The sequence below is a fragment of the Antechinus flavipes genome, chromosome 6, assembly GCF_016432865.1.
Source record: "Antechinus flavipes isolate AdamAnt ecotype Samford, QLD, Australia chromosome 6, AdamAnt_v2, whole genome shotgun sequence".
Classification (NCBI taxonomy): Eukaryota; Metazoa; Chordata; class Mammalia; order Dasyuromorphia; family Dasyuridae; genus Antechinus; species Antechinus flavipes.
This window is the reverse complement of record NC_067403.1, coordinates 229,503,589-229,526,088: the sequence shown is the minus strand read 5'-3', so window position 1 is coordinate 229,526,088 and position 22,500 is coordinate 229,503,589. Positions and strand designations below refer to the sequence as shown.

General features: G+C 40.3%; 1 protein-coding gene across 2 annotated transcripts in view; it reads left to right on the top strand.

The window, feature by feature from the left end:
• Positions 1 to 22,500, top strand: part of SLC1A2 (solute carrier family 1 member 2) — a 162,160-nt gene that overhangs the window by 104,289 nt on the left and 35,371 nt on the right. For both annotated transcript variants that reach the window (XM_051967009.1, XM_051967008.1), the window contains exons 4-7: positions 1,837 to 2,087; positions 5,948 to 6,116; positions 13,759 to 13,885; positions 22,206 to 22,439. In XM_051967009.1, coding sequence (XP_051822969.1) covers positions 1,837 to 2,087; positions 5,948 to 6,116; positions 13,759 to 13,885; positions 22,206 to 22,439 — 781 coding nt within the window. The remainder of the gene's footprint in view (positions 1 to 1,836; positions 2,088 to 5,947; positions 6,117 to 13,758; positions 13,886 to 22,205; positions 22,440 to 22,500) is intronic.

Below are 22,500 nucleotides of genomic sequence, written 5' to 3'. Positions count from 1 at the left end.
TGCCTGGCACATAGTAAGCATTATACAAATGTTAACTATTATTAATATTGTTACTATTATTTTTACTTATGGCCTTCCAGGGTTATTATAAGGCTTAAGTGGGATCATATTTATAATCCATTTTTCAAATCTGAGAGGCAAACATAAATCCTAGCAATGGTTATTTAGAGGTGGAAGGTTCTTTAGATGCCTTCTAGTCTAATCTCCTCATTTAGGGGATGAGGAAACTACATCATCCCAAACAGATGACTTGCCCAAGATCACACAGCTAAAAGTACCAGGGTTAGGATTTGAACACAGGTCCATGACTCCCAAGCCATTATTCTTTCTATTTTACCAAACTGACTCTCTCAGTTAAAAGTTCTGTTCTTTGAACAGCCAATCCAACCTGCCCTCACCGGTGAGAATTGAATCCCAGTAGCTTAAAATCAAAGGAGAAATATGAAAGAAAGTACAAGAAAAATCTGAAATACGTGGCTGCCAGGGCAAATAGAAGGATGTTCTAGTCCTACCGATGTGGGGACATGGGTTAGGAGATACAGGTCATTCCCCTGTTCTGGAGCACATTTCTCTCCTCTGTGCAATGAGAGAGTGAGACCGGGGGACCACTGAGTTCTACGATTAATTTCTTGTTACTCATTTGTTTCAATCATCTCCCACTCTTTGTGACCCCATTTGGGGTTTCTTGGCAAAGCTAATAGAGTAGTTTGCCATTTCCTTTTTTAGATCATTTTATAGATGAGAAAACTGAAGCAAATAGGATTAAATAACTTGTCCAGGATGCAAGTAAGCTGGAATTGAACTCAAATCCTCCTGACTGCAAGTCTGACGTTCTATGCACTATGACATTACCTAGGCGCCCCTCTCAGAGTTTTGATAAAATTGTGTAACTGGTAAAATCATACCCAGGAGAAAGATGCCTGAATCACACAGGGGTTCATACAATACCTCTGCTCCAACTCATACCTGTGAAAAAACCTCTCAGAGACTCCAACAAGAAGGAGACCACTACTTGCTGAACCCTTTCTACTTTTATTTTATTTTTTTTTATTTTTTCTGAGACAATTAGGGTTAAATGACTTGCCCAGGATCACATAGCTGGGAGTATTAACTGTCTGAGGTTGCACCATCTAGCTGCTCCATCCCATTCTACTTTTAGACTGCTTCAATTGATAGACTTGCTCCTGGCCCTCCTCTTGGTCAAGGGTAATCTCACTTCCACAGATAGCCATCCTCAAATGGACAGTGGTCATGTCTTCAACTTAAACACGCCTATATCTTTCAACTGGACCTCATATGGGAGGGTCTTGAGGACCTTCACCATCCTCATTTCACTCCTCTGGGGTTCTACACCATTAATGCCATTCCTCAAAATCACGTTGTCAGTGTGTTCTGAACAGGGAAGGAAGGGTCCAAATGGACTATAGCCTCTCCAGTCCTGGATATCCCTTAAAGCCGGCTAAGATCACAGTAGCTTTTTAGCTACCAAGTAAGGCTGTTGATGCATCTTAATTTTGCAGTTTTCTTAGAACCCCAGATCTTTTATACATGAACTTTTATGGGATACTATTCTTCATCTAATCTTTCTGGGGTTGATTTTCTTGGTCCCTAGCTGGAGGACTTCTTTCGGACTAAATTTCATCTCAATTCATTTAGGCCATTGTTCTAATCTGCCAAAATCATTTTCGATTCTCTCTCTGTGATCCAAAGCATTCATTTTCCATCCCAGGCTTGATTCATCTGTAAATGATGAATGTCCACTCTTTAGGGCTGAATGTCATGGTCAAAAACAGGGAACCAGAATGGCTCTATTTCTCTTTCTCTTTTTGTGTCTAGGTCTATCCGGCTTGGATGCTAAAGCCAGTGGCCGACTGGGAACGAGGGCCATGGTCTACTACATGTCTACCACCATTATTGCTGCTGTCTTAGGTGTCATTTTGGTCTTAGCCATCCACCCAGGGAACCCTAAACTGAAAAAGCAGCTGGGACCCGGGAAGAAAAATGATGAAGTGTCCAGCTTAGATGCCTTCCTTGACCTCATCCGAAACCTGTTCCCCGAAAACCTTGTCCAAGCGTGTTTCCAACAGGTAAATGAAAGGGCTGTTTTTTTCCTATTGAATGTCTTCTTCTTGCAGGCATAGAGAGGTTGTCCCTGGGATTCTGGTAAGGAAAACTAAGGGGTGATCTGTGTGGCAATTTCTCTGTATCTTTGTTTTTCTCTGTGTGTCTTTGTCTTTGTCTCTGTCTTCTCCTCTCTCTCTCTCTGTCTCTATCTCCCTCTTTCTGTCTCTCTGTATTTTCCTGTTTCTCTAAGTCTCTTTCTCTGTCTCTCTGTCTCTGTCTTTCTCTCTCTCTCTCTCTACTTATTTCTATCTCTCTCCCCTTTCTTCCCTCTCCTTCTCTCCCTCTTCTCTACTTTCCTTGATCCACCTATCCCTGCCTTATCTCCTCCTCCTTATCCTTTTCTTTTTCTTTTTTCAAAATGCATGTAAAAGATAGTTTTCAACAAAACCTTGCAAAACCCTGTGTTGATATTTTTCTCCCTCCATCTCCTCACTCCCCTCCCCTAGACAGCAAGTAATCCAATACAGATTAAATATAACTCATTCTCCTTTTCTAAAGGACACAATTGTTCCATGCTCTGTACCAGCTGGGGGCAGCTTTTCCCTTCAGTGCCCTTTCAATGAGTGACAAAATGCCAGAGTGGGCAGAACAGTGGACTTGAGGAAGACCTAAATTCAAATCTTGCCTTTGACACTCACTAGCTGTGCAACCAGGAAAAAGAAAGTCACCTTACTTTTCCAACCCTGGATTTCCTGATCTGCAAACATACCTCTTCCACAGGGTTGCCATGAGGCTCAAACGACCTAATATTTATGAAAAGCACTTTTCAAACTTTTAAGATTATTCTGTGTGACCTTCGCCTCCCTAAGCTAGAGGGCTGGACCAGGTGCCCTCCGAGGTCCCTCCCAGCTGCAGACCTATGACCCTTGTTATTCCTGACCCACAGAAGGCCAGAGCTCTTCAATCCCTTTGTAGGAAGCCCCAACCTGGGTGTGTCGGAGAGATTCCGGCAAGTCCCCCTCTCCTCCGACAGTTTTATCTTTCTGGGCAAAACCCAAGTAATTAGTGGGCAGCCATATGGCTCGGTTTACTCTACCAAGTCCTCCTCGCTTGCTGGAGCCATTCTTAGATCTGTCCTAGATTTTCTGGACTCCTGGAAGCTGGGCAGGGTGGACAGTTGTGGAGGCGGAAGAAGGGGTAGACGAGGACATGTCTTGGTCCTCCTCCTCCTCACACTAACTCATATCCTAATTTTGGGGCATGAAGGAGACGCTCATCACCCACTCTTGGTCTGGCATAAACTTTAACTTTTTTCCTACTAAAGGGCTGTGGGATGGGGATGAAGGAGGGTGTTTTTGTTTTGCCATAAACACTGCCTTGGACCCAGCCCTCCCTTTTGACCAGTGGCCTGTGTTTGCAAAACATCTGGCCTATGGGAGAGAGAAGACACCATTGCAAGTTGCGAAATCCCTTAGGGAGTTGATCCCTTTAACTTTTGCATTAGAACCTTATTCTGACCAGCTGATCTCAGGACCCCAGTGCATATGCCCGCTTTCAAAAAAGGTTTTAAGTCTTGTACTGCCCCTCAGGGAAGGAATATTTCCAGGCTATTTTTTGCAATTATAGTATTCCTTAAAACTTAAATTAGATCTGACCCCAAGGACTCCGGATGGATTGAAAAGATAGAGATAAGGGTGCCCTTTATTCTTCTGGTATCATCTTTGCCACAGTAGTATGTCTGGAGGAATATTGTGAAAGAAAATCTAGGTGTTCAGAAGGGAGAGACCTTTCCAAACCAATTCATTTATACAAACTCAACTGGAAGCCAGACTGGTTTCAGGGCAATGAAATGTCTCATCTCAAGATTATGTCCAATCCAATTCAATAAACATTTATTTAGTGCCTACTATATAACAGGCACTGTACTAAAGTCTGGGTTTGTATGTATTTGGTTTCTTGGTTTAACTCTAAAAATATTCTTACTTCCCTTACTTCTCTTCCCTATTATCCCTAATGTTAAGAAGGGTCCATACTTATTGATCATAAATGACTAGGAGTTTCTCAAGAGAGTTCTCTAGAAGGAGGGTCAAAATAATGACTTTGAGGTAAGCTCTGCCATTTACTAGTTGACAATTGGGGGTGCAGTAGGTAGTACGTTCAATCTGTAGCCAGGAAGGACTGAGTTCAAATCCACAGTCAGACTTCCCCAATTGTAAAATGCAGATAATAACAATACTTCCTCAGTGTTTCCTCAGTGTATAATTATATAGCAAGACTATCTGTATAGTAATGTAAACCATACTACAGCCTGGCACGTAGCAGGCTATAAAAAAGATGCTTGTATTAGATACATAATCTCTACCAGCCTCAATTTCCTCATTTTTAAAGTGCTCCAGTGCGGAGCAATTGCAAGATTGTGCAATGATCATCTATGCCAGACTTGCTTCTTCTCAGTGGGATTCCAAGGCAATCCCAATAAACTTTACATGGAAAACGTCATCCGCATCCAGAGACAGAATTATGGAGATTAAATGTAAATCATCACATGCTATGTTCACTTTTTTTTTTTCTTTTTCTTCTGTTTTTTTTTTCCTTTCATGATTTTCCCCTTTTGTTCTGATTTCTCTCTCCCAACATGACTCATAAGGAAATATTTTTTTAAAAAATGAATGTACATGTATAATAAAAAAAAAAGTGTTGTTTCTATATGACACTGAAGAAAATAAAAATTAACAAAACAAAACAAAACAAAAACACCACAGTGATTAGAGTGCTGGGGCTGGAGGCAGAAAGGCTTATCTTCTGGAATTCAACTCTGGCCTCAGATACTTTATTAGTGACTCTGGTCTAGTCCCTTAATCCTGTTTGCCTCAGTTGGGGTCATGAAGAGTTGGATATGGCTGAAATAACTCCACAATGATAAGAAAGTTGTATAATTTTACCTGGATTATTACAGGACCCTGTTCTAGATAACAAAAAGGTTCTCCAGGAGTGATGTCAAATTGGGTACCACCTTTTAGGACACATATTTGGGAGCTGCTCAGGGAGAAGCCTATGAGTCTTGAAACCATTTCCTGCTAAGAAAGTAGAATCCATCTCATCCTGTTTAATTTGCAGGAGAAGGAAGAGATCTGGTAACTACAATAACAGTGTGTAAATATATATGTATGTGTATGAATAGATGGTGAATATATGGCCATGGTATCCACATAATCCACATAGGGTCCTCAAACTTATTTTTTAAATATTTTGATAACTATATTTTCCATTATAATCCTATGTATTTTCGCACTAAATAATATTGGTTTTTTCCAATTAAATATAAAGATAGTTTTCAACATTTATTTCTGAATTTTTCTCCCTTCCTTTCTTCCTTCCCTAACGCTGTCCCCAAGAGAATAAGCAATCTGAGAGAAATTATACATGTACAGTCATGTTAAACGTGTTTTCATATTTGTCATGTTGTGAAAGAAGAATCAGAACAAATGGGAAAAATCACAAGAGAGAAAAAAACAAAACAAAATTTTTAAAAAGTAGAAATAATATGCTTCAATCTGCATTCAGACTCCATATTTATTTCTCTGGATATGAGTGGTGTTTTCCATTCCAAGTCTTTTGGAATTGTCTTAATCCTGTGCATTTTATACATTTAAAGTCATTATCCCAAGAAGGGGCCCAAAGGCTCTTGCACACTGCCACAGGGGTCCTTACACACATACACACACACACACACACACACACACACACACACACACACACACACAATGTTCAAAAGCTCTGATCTAATCCCTCCCTCTCTAAAGCTAGGATGAGGGCAGAGGAAGGGGGAGTTGAAATAAACTTCGTGTCAGCTTATGTATCTTTTTCTTTTTCACTCCCTCAGATCCAAACTGTGACCAAGAAGGTGATGGCCACCCCCAAGCCCAGTGAGGAAGCCAATACTACCAGCTCCATCATCTCTCTGCTGAATGACACAAAGACCGAGGTCCCCGAGGAAACCCAGCTGATTATCAAGAAAGGCTTGGAGTTCAAGGATGGGATGAATGTCTTGGGTAGGGAACCCTTTTCCCCTTATATTATGTGGCTCTTTCCTTGCTTGTCCATCCTTCTCAGAGAGATCACAGTTTGGTTAAATTGACTCACTTTTTCAGCAGGAAGAAAAAGGGATGTAATTCAATCTGAAGCTTGTGTGATAAGACTGTGGACCATAATGTATCATCATTTACCCTAAGTCTCAGCTCTCTCATTTATAAAATAGGAAGAAGAATATTTATTATAGTAAATAACAATATTTACTTTACAGGGCTCTTGCCAGTAGGGATTATTCTTTGTCCTTATATTCGGCCAACACATAGTAGGTCTACTTCCTAAATACTTTTTGATAGTTTGGATCAAATTTGTAAAATGCTTTGCAAACTTTAAGCTATTCATTTTCCTATTGCCTTTCTCTAGCCATCACCTCTGGTCCAGCATTCATCTCTACCACCTCTTTGTTTGGTTTATTTTGCTCTTTAAGGTTTGCAAAGCACTTTACATATGTTACCTTATTAGATCTTCATAACAAACCAAAATACTACTATTAGCCCCATTTTACAGATGAGATAATTGAGGTACAGAGAGGCACAGGATCATAAAGCTACAAGGCAGAATTTGAACTCATATTTCTGACTTAAAATCTAACATCCCATCCACATGCTAACTGTAACTTGGAGCCTGGTCCATGGCTGATTGCTTGTCACTCCCACTTGATGGTCATCCTCCTCGCTGTGACCTTCCCCTTTGGCGAGGCGGACTTTGTCCGAGAGGATGTGGCTGGTGTGCTGTGTCCCCCCTGGATTATTGTGAAGACGGAATGAAACAGTATCTTAGAATATTTTGCTAAGGTTGAGGAGCAATGAAAATGTTTGTTGATGAGATGATTAATGGTATTAAGGAGGATGTGGGGAGTTTAAAAAGCATGAGAGAGGAGGAAGAGGATGCTAAAAAGGGGGATGGGAGATGGGAGAGGGCCAGAAAAACCAATCCTCATTAAATCCTTGTTTTACCTATGTCAGCTGGATCTCTGTGTGTGTATCTGCCATTTCTGGAAGCCAGTGCTTAGATATCCCATTGATTAGGGCCTATGTGGAGATTGGTACAGAGGGAACTGCAGCCACCAGCATCCTTCTCAAAACAAAATCTTGTGTTTGTTGAAAAGATCTCTTTTATTGGAGGGAGAAAGAAAGAGAGGAATAGAGAAAGAAGGGGGAGGAGGGAAAAGACAGAGATAGAAAAAGAGACAGAGAGGAAGAGGGGGGACAGAGAGAGAGAGAGGGAGAGACAGAGACAAAGAGACACAGAGAGAGAGAGAAAGAGGGGGGGAGAGAGAGAGACAGAGAGACAGAGACAGAGACAGAGACAAAGAGACAGAGACAGACAGAGAGAGACAGAGACAGAGACAAAGAGACACAGAGAGAGAGAAAGAGAGGGGGGAGACAGAGAGAGAGAGAGACAGAGAGACAGAGACAGACACAGAGAGAGTGAGAGAGACAGAGAGAGACAGAGACAGAGAGAGACAGAGAGAGAGAGAGACAGAGAGAGACAGAGAAAGAAAGAGAGAGAGACAGAGACAGAGGGGGGGAGGGAGGGAAAGAGAAAGAGGGAGAGACAGAGACAGAAACAAACAAAGAGAAACACAGAGAGAGACAGAGGCAGAGAGGAGAGACAGAGAGAGGGCGGGAGAGAGAGAGACAGAAACAAAGAGATAGAAACAGAGACAGAGAGAGACAGAGAGACAGGTGGAGGGGAGAGAGAGACAGAGATAGAGAGAGACAGAGAAACTCAGAGATAGAGACAGAGAGGGATACGTTGAGAGAGAAAGAGATAGAGACTGAGAGACAGATAGAGATAGAAACAGAGAGCATGACATAATGGGGAAAAAAGAAAAGATCTGTCTTCAACTTCATAGTCTGCTACTTCCAGGCACTGCATCGAGTGCTTTACAAATATTGTCTCATTTGGTCCTCACAACTTTTTATATATTTTACTATTGAGGAAACTGAGGCAAATAGAAAGGAGAATAGTAACACAGAATTTCAAACAGGAAGGGACCTAGCTCAACCCCATCATTTGACAAATTAGGACAACTGATGTAGAAAAGTGAAGTGATTTATTTGAGGCCACATAGTTAACAATGGAAAGTTTGGAATCAAACCTAGATTGTTTGGCTTCCAATCCAGAGCTCTTTTCAGTCAATATCGATGGCTAAGAGAAGCAAGCAGGAGGGGAGGGGGAAACGTCCCTCTGTTGGCGAGGACATTTGGCCAGCAACGTCCCGGGCCCCCCACCAAACTGCTGCTCTGCTCCCCGACTCGGGTCTCCATGACCCTCTTAGGCCAAGCTCTGTGGAGCCAGGACTCCCCTACTTTGTGAAATAGTGCGCCATTCACAGGAGTGACCCAACAGTGTCCTACACAGCCCAGAGGAGACGCAGTCTTGTGAAGAAAGGGGTCAAGCCTTGGGAATGAGTCTCCCAGGAGGTTTCCCGAGCTGTCTTCCAATGCCTTGGATTCTGGGAAGCCACCTGACCTTGAGGAGGGCAGCCGAGTTGCAACACAAGTTCATTCACATAGGACTTGGCCCTCTGGTCAGATCTGGAGATGAATTGCTTAAATCTGTCAGGCCTCCACACAGAGGAGTCCAGTCAATTGTGCGATGTTTACAAAGGGAAATGAGAAGCTTTGGATTAGCTTCCAACTGCTGTGTAAAACTTTGGGAAAACCACAACCTTCTGAGAGACTTCCCATTTAGAAATCCCAGCAGAAAGCCCCATTCTTTAGTGATCTCTGTCTTTGGAAGACTGTCACTATGTCCTTCCATTCTTTTGCCTTCCCAGTCCTTTCCTTCCCTTCCCTTCCCTTCCCTTCTCTTCCCTTCCCTTTTCTTCCTTTCTTGTCCCTTCCTTCCTTTCCCTTCCCTTCCCTTTTTCCTCTTCTTTCCTTTTTCCTTTCCTCTCCTCTCCTCTCCTCTCTTCTCCTTTCCTCTCTTTTCCTTTCTTTTCCTTCCTTTCCCCTCTCCTTTCTTTTCCATTTTCTTTCTTTCTTTTTCTTCCTTCCTTCCTTCCTTTCTTCTTCCTTCTTCCCTCCCTTTTCCTTCCATTCCTTCCTTCTTCCCTCCTTCCCAAATTTCCTTTCTTTTCTCTTTTCCTTCCTTTTTTCCTTCCCTCCCACCTTTCTTTTTTTCTTCCCTCCTTCCTTCTCTCCTTCCTTCTCTCCCTCCTTCCTTCCTTCCTTTCTTTCTTTTTCTTCCTTCCTTTCTTCTTTGCTCCTTTTCCTCCTTCTCTCCCTTTTTTCCTCTCTCTCTTCCTTCTTCCCTTCTTCCCAATCTCCTTTTCTTTTCTCCCTTCCTTCCTTTCTTCCTTTCCTCCCACCTTTGCTTTCTTTTTTCCTTCCCTCCCTCCAACTCTCCTTTTCTCCCCCCTCCTTTCCTTTGTTCCTTCCTCTCTCCCTCCCTCCTTCCCTTTCTTTCTTTCTTTCCCTGGGAAAGGCCCTAGGATAATCCTTCACAATAAAGGAAGTCCAAGCCTTGATTCTAAAGTGCCCATTTCTTTTAGCTCAAACCACTTCTCTGTAAGCCAGGGGAAAAAATATATTTAAAAAAAGGACCCACAAATAGTCTATAAGAATTGAGAAGCACATGAGTTTCTTCCCATTCCTGAAGTGTGAATCTTTGGCCTTTGATTTCACTTCCCCTCCAGGGAATTGAAAAAGACTTCTGGCTGGTATTTCCAACTTGAACAAGCCAAAAATTTGACCTAGAACATTTCTCTCAAAGATTATTACAGATTCTTCCATTTGAGAGAAACTTCACAGGCCAGCCCAGCCTTGGCCTAGGATTCCTTCTAGGATAATACATTTAGAACTTACAAGTTATCTAGTCCAATCTGCTCATTTAACAGATGAGGAAACCAAGACCTGGAGCATGTAAGTGGCTGCTCATACGTGAAATAGCCAGGATTTGAACTCATTCCTCTTGTCCCTGTTCTATGTTGTGATTTTATGACACAAGAACTTTGGAATCAGTTGTATGACATGGGACACTGGCACAGGATTTCTAGATTGTCATGCCCTCATCAGAGAAGGTGCTTGCTCTATGAGCAAAGCAGAATTGAACTAGCTCAGAAGAAACATGAGAGGGGCAAAGTTAGATAAGCCCCCCAAATGTTCACAAGGAGTATTTGTGCTCAACCCATGGCAGAGCATTCCGAGCTCGTATTGGTCTGATCGGCCACAATCAGACACACTATAACTCAACTCTATCAAAGCAAGGTCATTTTAGTTGTCATTTTGAAAATGAAGGACAACAACAATGACATAACCAATAAAAGTGGGCATCTAAACATTGCTCACAGACCTCCACTACCTCTTGAAGAAGTCCATCCCACTTTTTCCCCCTTATGTCAAACTCAGATTTTCTTCTTTGCAATTTCTGTCCAATACTCCTCCTTCTTTCTGGGGTCCAACAGAAAAAAAAGTTACAACCCTCTTTCACATTGCATCCCTTTGAATATTTGACAATAGCAATCATGTTTGCATTAGTGAGGGGCTCATAATCTGAGGGAATAGATTATAGAGCTCTGTGAATCTGTGTGAGAATAAAAGGGACGTTTTTATTTTTACTAACCTCTTACTAAAATTTCACAATTCTTTCAGTTGCTTAAAAACATTCTGAGAAATAGTCCACAGCTTCACCAGGTTGTCAGTGGGGTTCATGACACTCCAGAGGTTAAGAACCCCTTCCCTAGGTCTTCTGCTGTCTGGATTTAATACTTTTTGTTCCTTTAACTGCTTCTTATATATGGGAATGATCTTGAGGCCTTCACCATCCTGTTGTTCTACATGCAGGATGGCTCTCAGAACTGAATTCTGATCTGTAGCTGGGATCTGTCCAGGCCAAGGGTCAGCAGTTTGGGGCATAGTAATTCCTTTGATGCAGCCTGAAATCCTTCAGGTGATTCCTAACAGTTCCTCCAGCACATCCATTTTGAAGTTAGTTTAATGGAAAATTTTCAGATCTGTCCTGATTCCAACTTTCACAAAACCTAGAGCTTTACTAGACCAGTCACTTTCTCTTGCTGGCTTGGGGGAACTTGGGGGGCACATCTCTATTGACAATATATCTAAAAAGAATTGCTGATGATCAAATGGTCACCATGAGCAAATAAAAGCATCAGGTTATGTTTTTATCCTAAAAAACTTGTTCCCTACTCTTAATGAGAAATTTCTTACCTCCATCAATGTTGAAAGATGCTAAGGCAATTGGGATTATTTTCCATGTGTGATACTATGAAGTAGTGATGGTGAGGGAAAGAAGGAAGAAGCATTGCTGGTAGAAAACTTTCATTAGAGAAATAATATTAATCCAAATTAGATGAAAGCAAAAACTACTGTGTTTACATAAACCCCAAACATCCAATCAAAAAAATGAAAAATGTAATCAAACCAGTTATTTTCTTAGATTCAAAAATGGAAGGAAGAAAGGAAGGAAGGAAGGAAGGAAGGAAGGAAGGAAGGAAGGAAGGAAGGGGAAGGGATGAAGAAATGAAAGAAAGAGAAAAGAAGGAGGAGGGAGGGAGAGAGGGAGGGAGGAAAGAAGGAAGAAAGGGAGGAAGGAAGGAAAAAAGGGGAGGAAGGAAGGAAGGAAGGAAGGGATGGAGGGAGGGGAAAGGGGAGAGAGGAAAGGAGGGAAGAAGGAAGGAAAAAAGATTAAAAACCATATGTTTAAAATCTACCCAAACTATTTTAGGTCTTGTATTCTAAATACAAATAGTCTTGTATTCTTAAGCAATGTCTGATTAATTTCATAGTGAGGTTTGTGTCAGTATCAAAAGAAGAATGAAAATGGATTTTATTATTTTAATTTGTGAATATGTATTAATCCACAATAGATTTTAAGAGATCTGGAGATATCCTAGGATATCTTTACAAGAAGCCAAAGAAAAACATGGTCTTGGTGTAAGGGTTTCAATAACACACATTATAGAAACATTCTCTTGCATTTGGAGCTGGAAAAGTCTTAAGTTATCTCTATAATTGATTACCGGGGCATCTTTGGACAAGACTCTTTGCCTCCCTGGCCTCAGTTTCCCCATCTGTAAAGTGAAGGGTTGGACTTGGTGGCTTTTGAGGTCCTTAGAGCTCTCAAGCTGTGGTCCTATCATCCCATGAGCTCTCTGGGCCTTGTTCTTTGTGTGTAAAATGAAAGGGTGGGCCTAAATGATCTCATATAACTTCATTGAGAACATCTGCTGGCTGCGCCCCCCTCTCCAGTACTGCAGTGTGAGCTTTAACATTTGCAATGTAACCCCCAAATCCCAACAAGCCTTTCCCTGATTAATTCATGATTATATGGATTTCTATTATAAGTGATTTCATAGGCAGGGAGGAGAAGGAAAGGGACTAGCTAACCTTCAGATTGGAATGAAAATGAATTCAGCTGCTTTATGATTCTAATTGTGGCATACACCATAATCTTGCTCATATGGAAAATGTTAAGGAGAGATATAGTTATCCAGGGGTAAGAAATTTCTATTGTGAAATGTAATAACATTTATTTTTAAGTGATCAATTATTGGATTTATACGTCTAAGTGGTACAGTGGATGGAGTTTCAGGCCTGCAGTCAGAAAGACTCATCTTCTTGAGTTCAAATCTGGCCTCCAATACTTACTAGCTGTGTGTCCCTGGGCAAGTCCCTTAACCCTGTTTGCCTCAGTTTCCTTATCTGTAAAAGGGACCGAAGAAGCAAATGGGGAACGTCTCCAATATCTTTGCCAAGAAAATCCCAAATGGGTCATGAAGAATTGGACATGACTGAAACAACCAGCTGTAATTCTCTGAACAGGAAGTAAGCTGATGATACCAATGCAGGGACTTGGTATGGAAGTCCAAAAAGTTAGAAACAAGGAAGCATGGACAGCCTGGGCCCTTTCCCAAAGTGAAGGCCCTGGGAGGATTCACCAATGGGAGAAAAGGGTTGTCATCATGGTGAAAAGTACCAGGGTGAAAAGGCTTCAGATGTTAAAGGATGTTCCAGGGTTAGAATACAGCTAAAGAGCAGCATGGAAGTCCACAAAGTCAAAAGTGTAGATGCAAATATTCAGCGAATAACTAGCAAGTCACTTTGGCTGAAGTGGAGAGAATTGGAAGGAAAGGGGCATAAAGTCAACCTCAACAAATCACTAAAATTTTCTGCTTTCCACCTACCTTGTCTTTTCCATGTGAGTTTTGGATTAAATTACCTTTAAAGTCCCTTACAGACAGAGGTGTTTAACAACCGACTCTGTGGAGCAGGGGGAAGGAAAGAAAAAGAAAAAGAAAAAAAAAATATATATATATATATATACACACACATATAGATAAAACATGGTACAGTTTTAGTTTAATTTATATATTAACATTTTCTCCATCACTTTCTTTAGCCTAGATATCAACAAAATAATAAACCAAGTCATGACTTGCAGAATTTGCCAATTTCTGAGATGTAAATGCTCTTATAGAAAATTTAACATCCAGCTCTTTGATCTGATTAGAGATGACTCCATTACCTTTCTCTTACACCTTGAAGTTTATGAGCCTCTCTTCTGAAGTGGTAATAAAAAAAGGCAAAACACCTTCTTTATCATATGTCCTTCCATGTGATGTGATTCATCCAACAGGTCTGATAGGTTTCTTCATTGCTTTCGGCATCGCCATGGGGAAGATGGGAGAACAGGCCAAGCTGATGGTTGAATTTTTCAACATCCTGAACGAAATTGTCATGAAGTTAGTGACCATGATCATGTGGTAAGTGTGACTTATTTATATTTGGTTTTTCCAGAAATATAGAAGGATGGATTTACATATGGATTATAATGGAGAATCTGAAAAGTACACGAGAACTTCGAGGTCATAGTCTGGTATATTATTCAATGCAAGAATCCCGTTTATGACATCCTTGACAGTCATATAGCTTCTAGATGGAAAGAGTATGGCAATTTTGTTTGATGTAAAGTTAAGAGAAACCTTCCAGCCCACCAGTTCTACACGAGTCTTTTTAGTTTTATTGCTGAATTGATTTATGTGATCGCCAAAGATATTATGACAAAATCTGTCTGCTCTATAGTTTGAAAACTCCAGGGGCCATCTTTAATTCTTTGTGACTACAAAACTCAGCCAGCCACACCTAGTCAGCTAATTATAAAATAACCGAGTTTTTTTTAAGTCTGTGTTTTGAACTAATTTTCTCTTTTTGTGGTTTATTAGTCCCTCATTTTAAGCAATTTGAGTTATGATCCAAAATTCCTTTCTATATCCATAAATTATATCCATAAATCATGGGTCAGTCCCCCCTTCAAATCATCCTGGGGGATATGCTTAAGAATACCACAAAGGACTGAATGGAATTGGGGCAAGGAGATCTTTTCAACATTAATTCCACAGATTCCCTTGTTTTTGACAGATAAATCAAATTGCGAGCAAGACTGAAAACTGAGATTACTGTTGACTTTTATTCTATTTTCTATCTATTCATTTCAATAAGCATTTGTTAAAGCTCCTACTGTGTGTGGGTCACTGTGCTATGTGCCAGAGATACAAAAAAAGAAAACCAAACAATTCTTGCCCTTAATGAGCTTACACTTAATTGGAATGACAAACAATATCTCTGTACTCCTTACAAATGCATCCAAGGGAAAAAAATCTCACCAACTTCATTACATTTTTTGACCTCTCTAATTCAAATTTAATTCAGTATGGCTTCAGAAAATAAGAACTAGTAATCATGGTTAAAATTTATAGGGAATTGGATTTTTGCCTGACTTCGCCTCAAGCTAGGAAGGTAGGAGTTCCAATCCTGCCTCCAAAACTTACTAGCTGGGTAACTCTAGACCAAGCACTTAACCCCTTTCAGTTTTAGTTCCCCCATCTGTAAAATAAAGGAGTTAGCCTCAATAGCCCCTAAGATCCCTTCCAGCCCCAAATCTATCATCCTAATCCTTCCCAGTAAGGTCCAGCTATTTGGACATATTACCCATCATGCTCTTTTGCCCCATATTCCTTTTTCCCAATTACATATACCTCATTTTCATTTTTCACAGGAAATAATTTTAGACCATACCCCTTATGTTTTTAAGATGCAGAAAGTGCAAGTGAGATTATTATCTCCCTCTTTCTAGAAACTGTCTCTCACTAAACATAGCCTGGGATCCAATTAGCTTTCCCCCCATCACATCATAGTATATCCTGGAGAATTAAGCCCCTAAGCCTGCTTAGCCACATTCCCTCATGCAGTAGCTTGTGTTTTCAGTGAAAAGGAAGGATTTTTATAAGATGACATTTAGTAGGAATAGTTTTGTTCCACCATTCCAGCTTGCCGATTTTTTTTTATACTGATTCTATCTTCCAACTCATTAACTTTCCCTCCCAGCTGTAAGAGTTGATAAACATGCCTTCTTTGTTTTCATTTAAATCATTGATGGAAAAAGCTGAGCATGAGCGGGCCAAAGACAGATTAAAAGCAGAGAATTTCTAGACCGCGTTGGATCACACCTAAGAGGGAAGGAACATGCCAGAGCAAAGGAGAACTCTCCAAAGGGGATTTTGACCCCTTAAGGAAATAGATAAAAATTCTTCTTTGCAGAGCTTCCAGGAAAAATACAATCATATTGCAAAGAGAGCAGATAAAGACCCCAGCCTTTCTGCTTTCAAGGACTGAAGGATGAACTCATGTTTTTAGCATGAGAAGCCTGAGACACTTACCCTTTCACATCTTTTGGGATGTACTCAACCAGTAAAATTGGGAATGGAGATATACAAAAAAAAAAAGCAAAAATGGTAATGGAGGCCATTGGCAAGCACATAGAAACAAAAATGAAGGGAGCCTGAACACATCAGAGTTGAAAGAGATCGTATATTTAGTGCTTTATGAAGCCTTGCAGGCCATGTAATGCAATGACCTCACTTTACAAATTAGAAAACTGAGACCCAGAGAAAGAAAAAGGCTTGTCCAAAAGATAGCAAGTGACTGAGCTGGGGTTTGAATCCTATGATCCAGGGAATCCATATTCAGTGTTCTTTTAGGTTGTAGAGAGATCTAGGTCAGAGTTGTCTAACCTGGAATCAATAAAGTTGTTTTAGAGATATGATAATAATCTTATTGTAACATGATTGCTTTCCTTGGTAGAACTATGTATTTTATTTTATACATTTAAAAACATTAATCTGACAAGGGAGCCATATACTTTCCCAAACAGCCGGATCCTTGAGTCAAAAAAAGTTAAGATCCTCTGGCTTTGTGCTATCTCCTCATTTTACAGAGGAAGAAACTCCAGTTCAGAGGTAAAATCTCCATCCTTGTAGGAGAAGTAGATTTTTGTTTTATTTGCATTTTCCAGACAAGTGCCTCCATGACAATATGGCACCTGACTACCTTTCCAGTCCTGCCTTATATTAGTTCCCTTCACTCACTTCAGGTGCCAACCCCACTGACATCTCCCTAAATCTCAAATTCCACCACCTGCCTTCGAAGAAGCTGTGCATTGTGCCTGGAATACAATCTCTCCTTACCTCTAGCACTAAACATTTCTGTCTTTCTCAGGGGCTTGATTCTTTATTCTCTGTTCCTTCCAGATCTGAGTATTGTCTCTTCATATTATCATGTAAATATGTTTGCATGTTATGTCCCTCCCTCCGCATCTCCTTCCACCTTTTGCAAGAGAACACATGCTCCTTGAGGACAGAGACTTTTAATTTAAATTTTAAAATATTCTTAATTTAAATTTAAATACAGTGGCTTTCATTTGGCATGAGCTTAATAAATATTTATTGGATTGAATTTCTGCCTATAGACAAGCCAAGGATTGTGAAATCTGGGCTAGAAATTGGCAGGGAGATGAGACACACATGTTCTCCATGAAGCTGCCTCCCAGAGGATCCAGGCCATTGGGCTGCAAGACCAACAGTCTTCGGCTTCATACATATGCACTTCATTGAATTGATGTCGGTTATCTCTAACTGCCCAGTTAGTCTCTGAGAGAGACGCAAACTATTAACGACCCAAGCCAGCTTTGCTGTCTGGTTGGATGGGCACAGAACAGGAGAGAGCTGTTATGCTCACAATGTGTGCTTAAAAGCCCCATAAAACAATGATCCTGGTAGCTGGGTCAAATCAGTTTGGACAATGTTGTTTATAAAATAATTGATTCTCTCTGAATCCGAGAGGCTGACTGTTAGATCCCAGATGAAGCTGAGACTTCAGGCATTCATTTTGTGAGAACTGAAGTTCATGTGGCAGCCACATGTTTAAAGTATCCATTCAGAGCCTTCCAAGCCTGATCAAAGATCCTTAGAAGAACAGTTTGTAAATGTACAATAATAAGGTTAATACTTCTGAATAGCCAGATCCATTCTCATCTGTTGCCATTTCTACTGGAATAGCTTCTTCAAATATTTTAACAATTCAGACACCCTGATTTCATTTAAGTGAGCTCTCCTCCTGTCCATCAATGCATCATCAAAGCAATGTGTGTTATGGGCCAGGTAGTATGCTATTAATGGAATAAAAATGAAATCGACTGCCCTCAAAGAGCTTATAATTTATCTAAATTTATACATATATATATATAGAGAGAGAGAGAATATATATAGAATATAAAGAGAATATATACAATTATAAATAGAAATATGTAGAGAAAATAGATATAAAGAATATAAAGAAAATAAATACAAAATTAGGGAGGAGAATTCTAGCATTTGGAGGACCATAAAAGGTTTTATGTAGAAAGCAGTGCATGAATGGAGTTTGGAAGGAGAAGGGATACAGGTGAAAAGCAAGAATATTTCAGAAATAAAGGACAACCAATGCAAATGCTTAGGAAAGGAAGTTGGAGTGTCGTATGTGAGGAACAGAGAGAAGTTTTCTTTGGCTGGATCACAGACTCACCAGAGGAAGAGTAATGTTCAATGTGGCTAAAAGTTAGATTGGAGGAAGCTTGTTTAAAAGACAGGTGGAGGATTTTAGACTTGATCCTAGAAAAAGTAGTCACAGAAGTTTATTGGATAGATTTGTAACATAGTCAGATATATGCTAAAGGAAGATCAATTTGGCAGCAGCATTTTACAGATAAAGAAGCTGAGACCCAGAGAAAGAAAATTAGAACTACAAGAAACCAAAAAGAAGCTACTTGATCCAATGCCCTCTTTTCACAGATGAGGAAACAGGCTTGAGAATATTTAGTGAGTTGTTTTAAAGTCACTCAGATAGTGAGAGTTATAGTAATCCTTGATGGAGCACTCAATTACTCACAGGCCAAAGTGATTTGTTTCCCAGCCCATCTCCCCAATTCTCCCCCATCCTTTGTAGAGAAATGATATCAAAAGAAAAGATTCCACAGACTTGGATAATAATTGTCCTCCTGTTTTGCATTCTGGCCCTCTGCTCTAAGACTTTTTTCCCCGGGGGACTGGGTAGTTTTGGTTAACAAAGGCCTACTGACGCCAGAATTAATTATAACCAGTAATTGCTAGGCCCATATATTCTACTCTCCAAAGACAATTTGAGCCTCCTCTATCCCAGCAAGCTACTGAACTAACACAGAGCAGCATCCCCAGCCTATAATCTGCTACCTTACACAGATCGATTCAGCCTTGACACTGACATTTTGCTGAGGAAGTCAAACCCTTGTATCAATGAAAATATTTCCTCTCCATTGGGTGAATGGTTCATCCCTGGATTGTGGCAAAGAAAGGAAACACAAATGGAGACCCCAAACAGCTCTTAATGTGTGTCTGCTCACTGCTTTTTAAAGGGTAAATGTTGTTTGGGAAAGAATTGATTATTTGTGTTCATGAGGATAAATGCTCTTTTGCTTTTATATGAAAGTATATTCGCCCAGTTACTCACAATTTCTAAGCCTCCCAGAGCTCTTGCCCTTGAAACACTGACAGTGATCTATGGGGCTATTGTTGGTGTCTGCATGCCTGGAAAGTGGAAAATGAAGATTAAAATCGCTCCATAGCTTCATTCTCTGAAGCCCCCTCAGGGGTCTCCAGTTTGAATCAATAGCTATGTTTCATTACATACCTACCATGTTCAATGGACTGGGCTTAGACTGCAGAGAAGGGGCAGACGCTGCCCTCAAGGAGCCTCCAGTCTAAGGGGGTCCCTCTACACGTCATGTCAGTGCCCCGTGCCTGTCTCCCTGCTGTAGAAATGTCCAAGAATGAAGCAAATTGTCATTTCCAACACTTGAGTAAGTGGAAGGAAGGAAGGCTTCCAACACAGTGGGCGCACTCCTGTGATAAAAATATGGGAAGGCACCCAACAGAGTTAAGGATGGAAGGCCATGGATGCTATATGATCTACATTATTGGAGGCAATCTTAACCTCATGCTATCACAGCTTACTAGCTGTGTGACCCTTGGAAAGTTGTTTAACCTCATGCTATTGGAGAAACAAATAGAGGAATGGGAATATTGCCAGATTTGGAAATTAGGAAGACTTCAATTCCAATACCACCTTAGAAAGTAGAACCAGGGAAAGTGATGGCGTCTCCTTGAACATTCTTACTAAAGAGTAAAACTATTCTTCTTGGAATAAGCATTATCTAACCATTTCTAATGATCAAAACCACTTAAATTTTTACATTGATAATGTTCTAACCTGGAATAATCAATTCTCCCTCCCTCCCTTCCTTTTCTTCCTTTCCTTCCTTCCTTCTTTCCCTTCCTTCCTTCTTTACCTCCTTCTCTCCCTTTCTTTCTCCCTCCCTTCCTCCTTCCTTTCCTCTCTTCTTTCTTTCTTTCTTTCTTTCTTTCTTTCTTTCTTTCTTTCTTTCTTTCTTTCTTTTCTTTCTTTCTTTTCTTTCTTTCTTGTCTTCTTTCTTTTCTGCATTTTTTCTTTCTTCCCTCTTTTCTTCCTTTCCTCCTTTCTTTCTTCCTTCCTTTCCTTTCTTCAATCATCCATCCATTTTTTTAGTCATTTATTCTCTTATTTGTTTGTTTCCATTGAAATAATATATTAGCCAATTTAGGCTGTTCACTTGTTCTGCTGGCTCTCCCTTTCAAGGTTGCTGTATAGAAAGACTATTGGACTAGAAATCAGGAGATGAAGATTCATTCAAATATAATACCTAATATATGTAAGGCATTGTGCTGAGCCCCAGAGTCATAAAGATTTAAAAAAGAAATCTGGGTCCTTGGCTTTAAGAGCTCTATAATTTAACCAATTCTAACCTGGATTCTGCCCTCTCAGGTATAGCCAAGAGAAAATCACTTTGACCCTCTGGGGCTCAGTTTCTGCTCCTGTAAAATAAGACATAGGACTAATTGACCTTTAAGGTGTCTTCCAACTATAACATACATTGTGTTCTATGGTCCCTCCCAGGTTTAATTTTATGTCTCTGTGACTCATTTATTCCAAAGCAGGAGGGCTTTGTTGCATTTGTTATGCTTGGGTTAAATTACCACCTGTTTCCCAAAGAGCAAAAGGGGTGTGTGTGTGTGTGTGTGTGTGTGTGTGTGTGTGTGTGTGTGTGTGTATGTGTGTGTGTGTGACAGAAACAGAGACAAACACCCACAGAGATATGGAGAGAGGAAGACAAAGAGAGAGAGAGAGACAGACAGAGAGAAAGAGCAAGAGACAGACAGACAGACAGACAGAGACACAGAGAGACAGAGAGAGAAGGAGAGATAGACAGACATGCTACCCACATTTCTAGTTTTATAGAGCTGAGACCAGAAGATCAGGGAAGAGAAGTATCCTTCTCCAAGTCATAGAAGATAGCATCACAAAGCTGAACACTGATATTTTCTCTCAATTTCTAGTCTCCATGAAACAGTGATGACTATTTCCTTTTACTGGAGAAATCTAGAGGAAGGCTTTGTTTATTATAAAAACAAGTACAACTAAATCCCGGAGCCTAACTTGGCCAAGACATAAATAACATCCCTTGAATCTATGGCCCTTTTGACAGCCCAACAACTTAGAGGCAGCCGCCTGGACTGGATGGGGAATCAGGAGGACTCAAGCTGGAATCCTGACTCAGACACTTACTAGCTAGCTGTGTGACCCTGGGAAAGTTGTTTAACCTCCCTGCCTCAGTTTCCTCATCTGTAAAATGGGAAAGTGGCAGTATCAACTATCAACTTGGGTTATTATAAATGTCAAATGATTGATAGATGACAGATCGATAGATATACACACATATCTATACATATACACATTTATATTTACATATACAGATATCTATATGTATATACATATACTCATATATGTGCATATCGATATTCATATACATCAATATATACACATATACATACAGAATGCAGCATTTTACATGTATAGGTGTATATAATTATATGTGTAAAATGCTATGCTCAATATACAAATATGCATAGAATTTTGTATATATATATATATATATTAAATGTGTTATGCAAACCATTTAGTTAGTTAGTTCAGAAGAAGCCACGAGTCGGAGTTGAGCTAGAGCCAGAAGTCACTTCAGAAGATTGACAGAGTGAGAGCTCAGTTCGGGAGATTGAGAAGCTAATCTGTAGTCAGGCAGAACCAAGATTCAGAGAGAGGCTGAAACTAGCAACAAGAGCTCTCGGAATCAAAGAAAGCTAACTGGGCTATTTTGGAAGAAACAATAAAGAACTACTTTAGCACCTGGCTGCATTTGGAGTGATTATTACTTTGAACTGAAACTAAGGATGCCTCCAAAAAACCTCCCCGAGAAACCTGATCCCAGAGAGAACGATCATATATTATAAAAAAGAAGAACACCCCATATAAATGCTTACTATTAGTAATAATAGGAAGACCTGATTTGAATCCTGTCACTAACTTTGAGACCCTGAACAAGACAGTAACTCCATCTGCTTCAGTTTCCTCGTCTATAGATGAAAACCATCTAACACTGATCTCATAGGGTTGTTCTAAGATGAATATGAGCCATTTGTAAGGTATTTTCCACACCTTAAAGCACTTAAGTAAATAGGGTGTAGTAGAACACAGAGGAGCCAGCCAAATGGGAAAAGCCATTTATCTTTAAGGGGACAAGTATATTGAAGAGTCAAATCCCACTTTATTCAATGCATTTTCTTTTGCCTTTTCTGTTTGTAGGTATTCTCCCCTGGGTATTGCCTGCCTCATTTGTGGAAAAATCATCGCCATCAAGGACTTGGAAGTGGTCGCCAGGCAACTGGGGATGTACATGGTCACCGTGATTGTGGGTCTCATCATCCATGGAGGCATCTTCCTCCCTTTGCTTTACTTCGTGGTCACCAGGAAAAACCCTTTCTCCTTTTTTGCTGGTATTTTTCAAGCCTGGATCACAGCCCTGGGCACAGCTTCCAGGTAGAGGATCCAAGAAGTCATTTCTCTCTCTTCCATCATTCCTTTTCCTGACTCTTTGTCA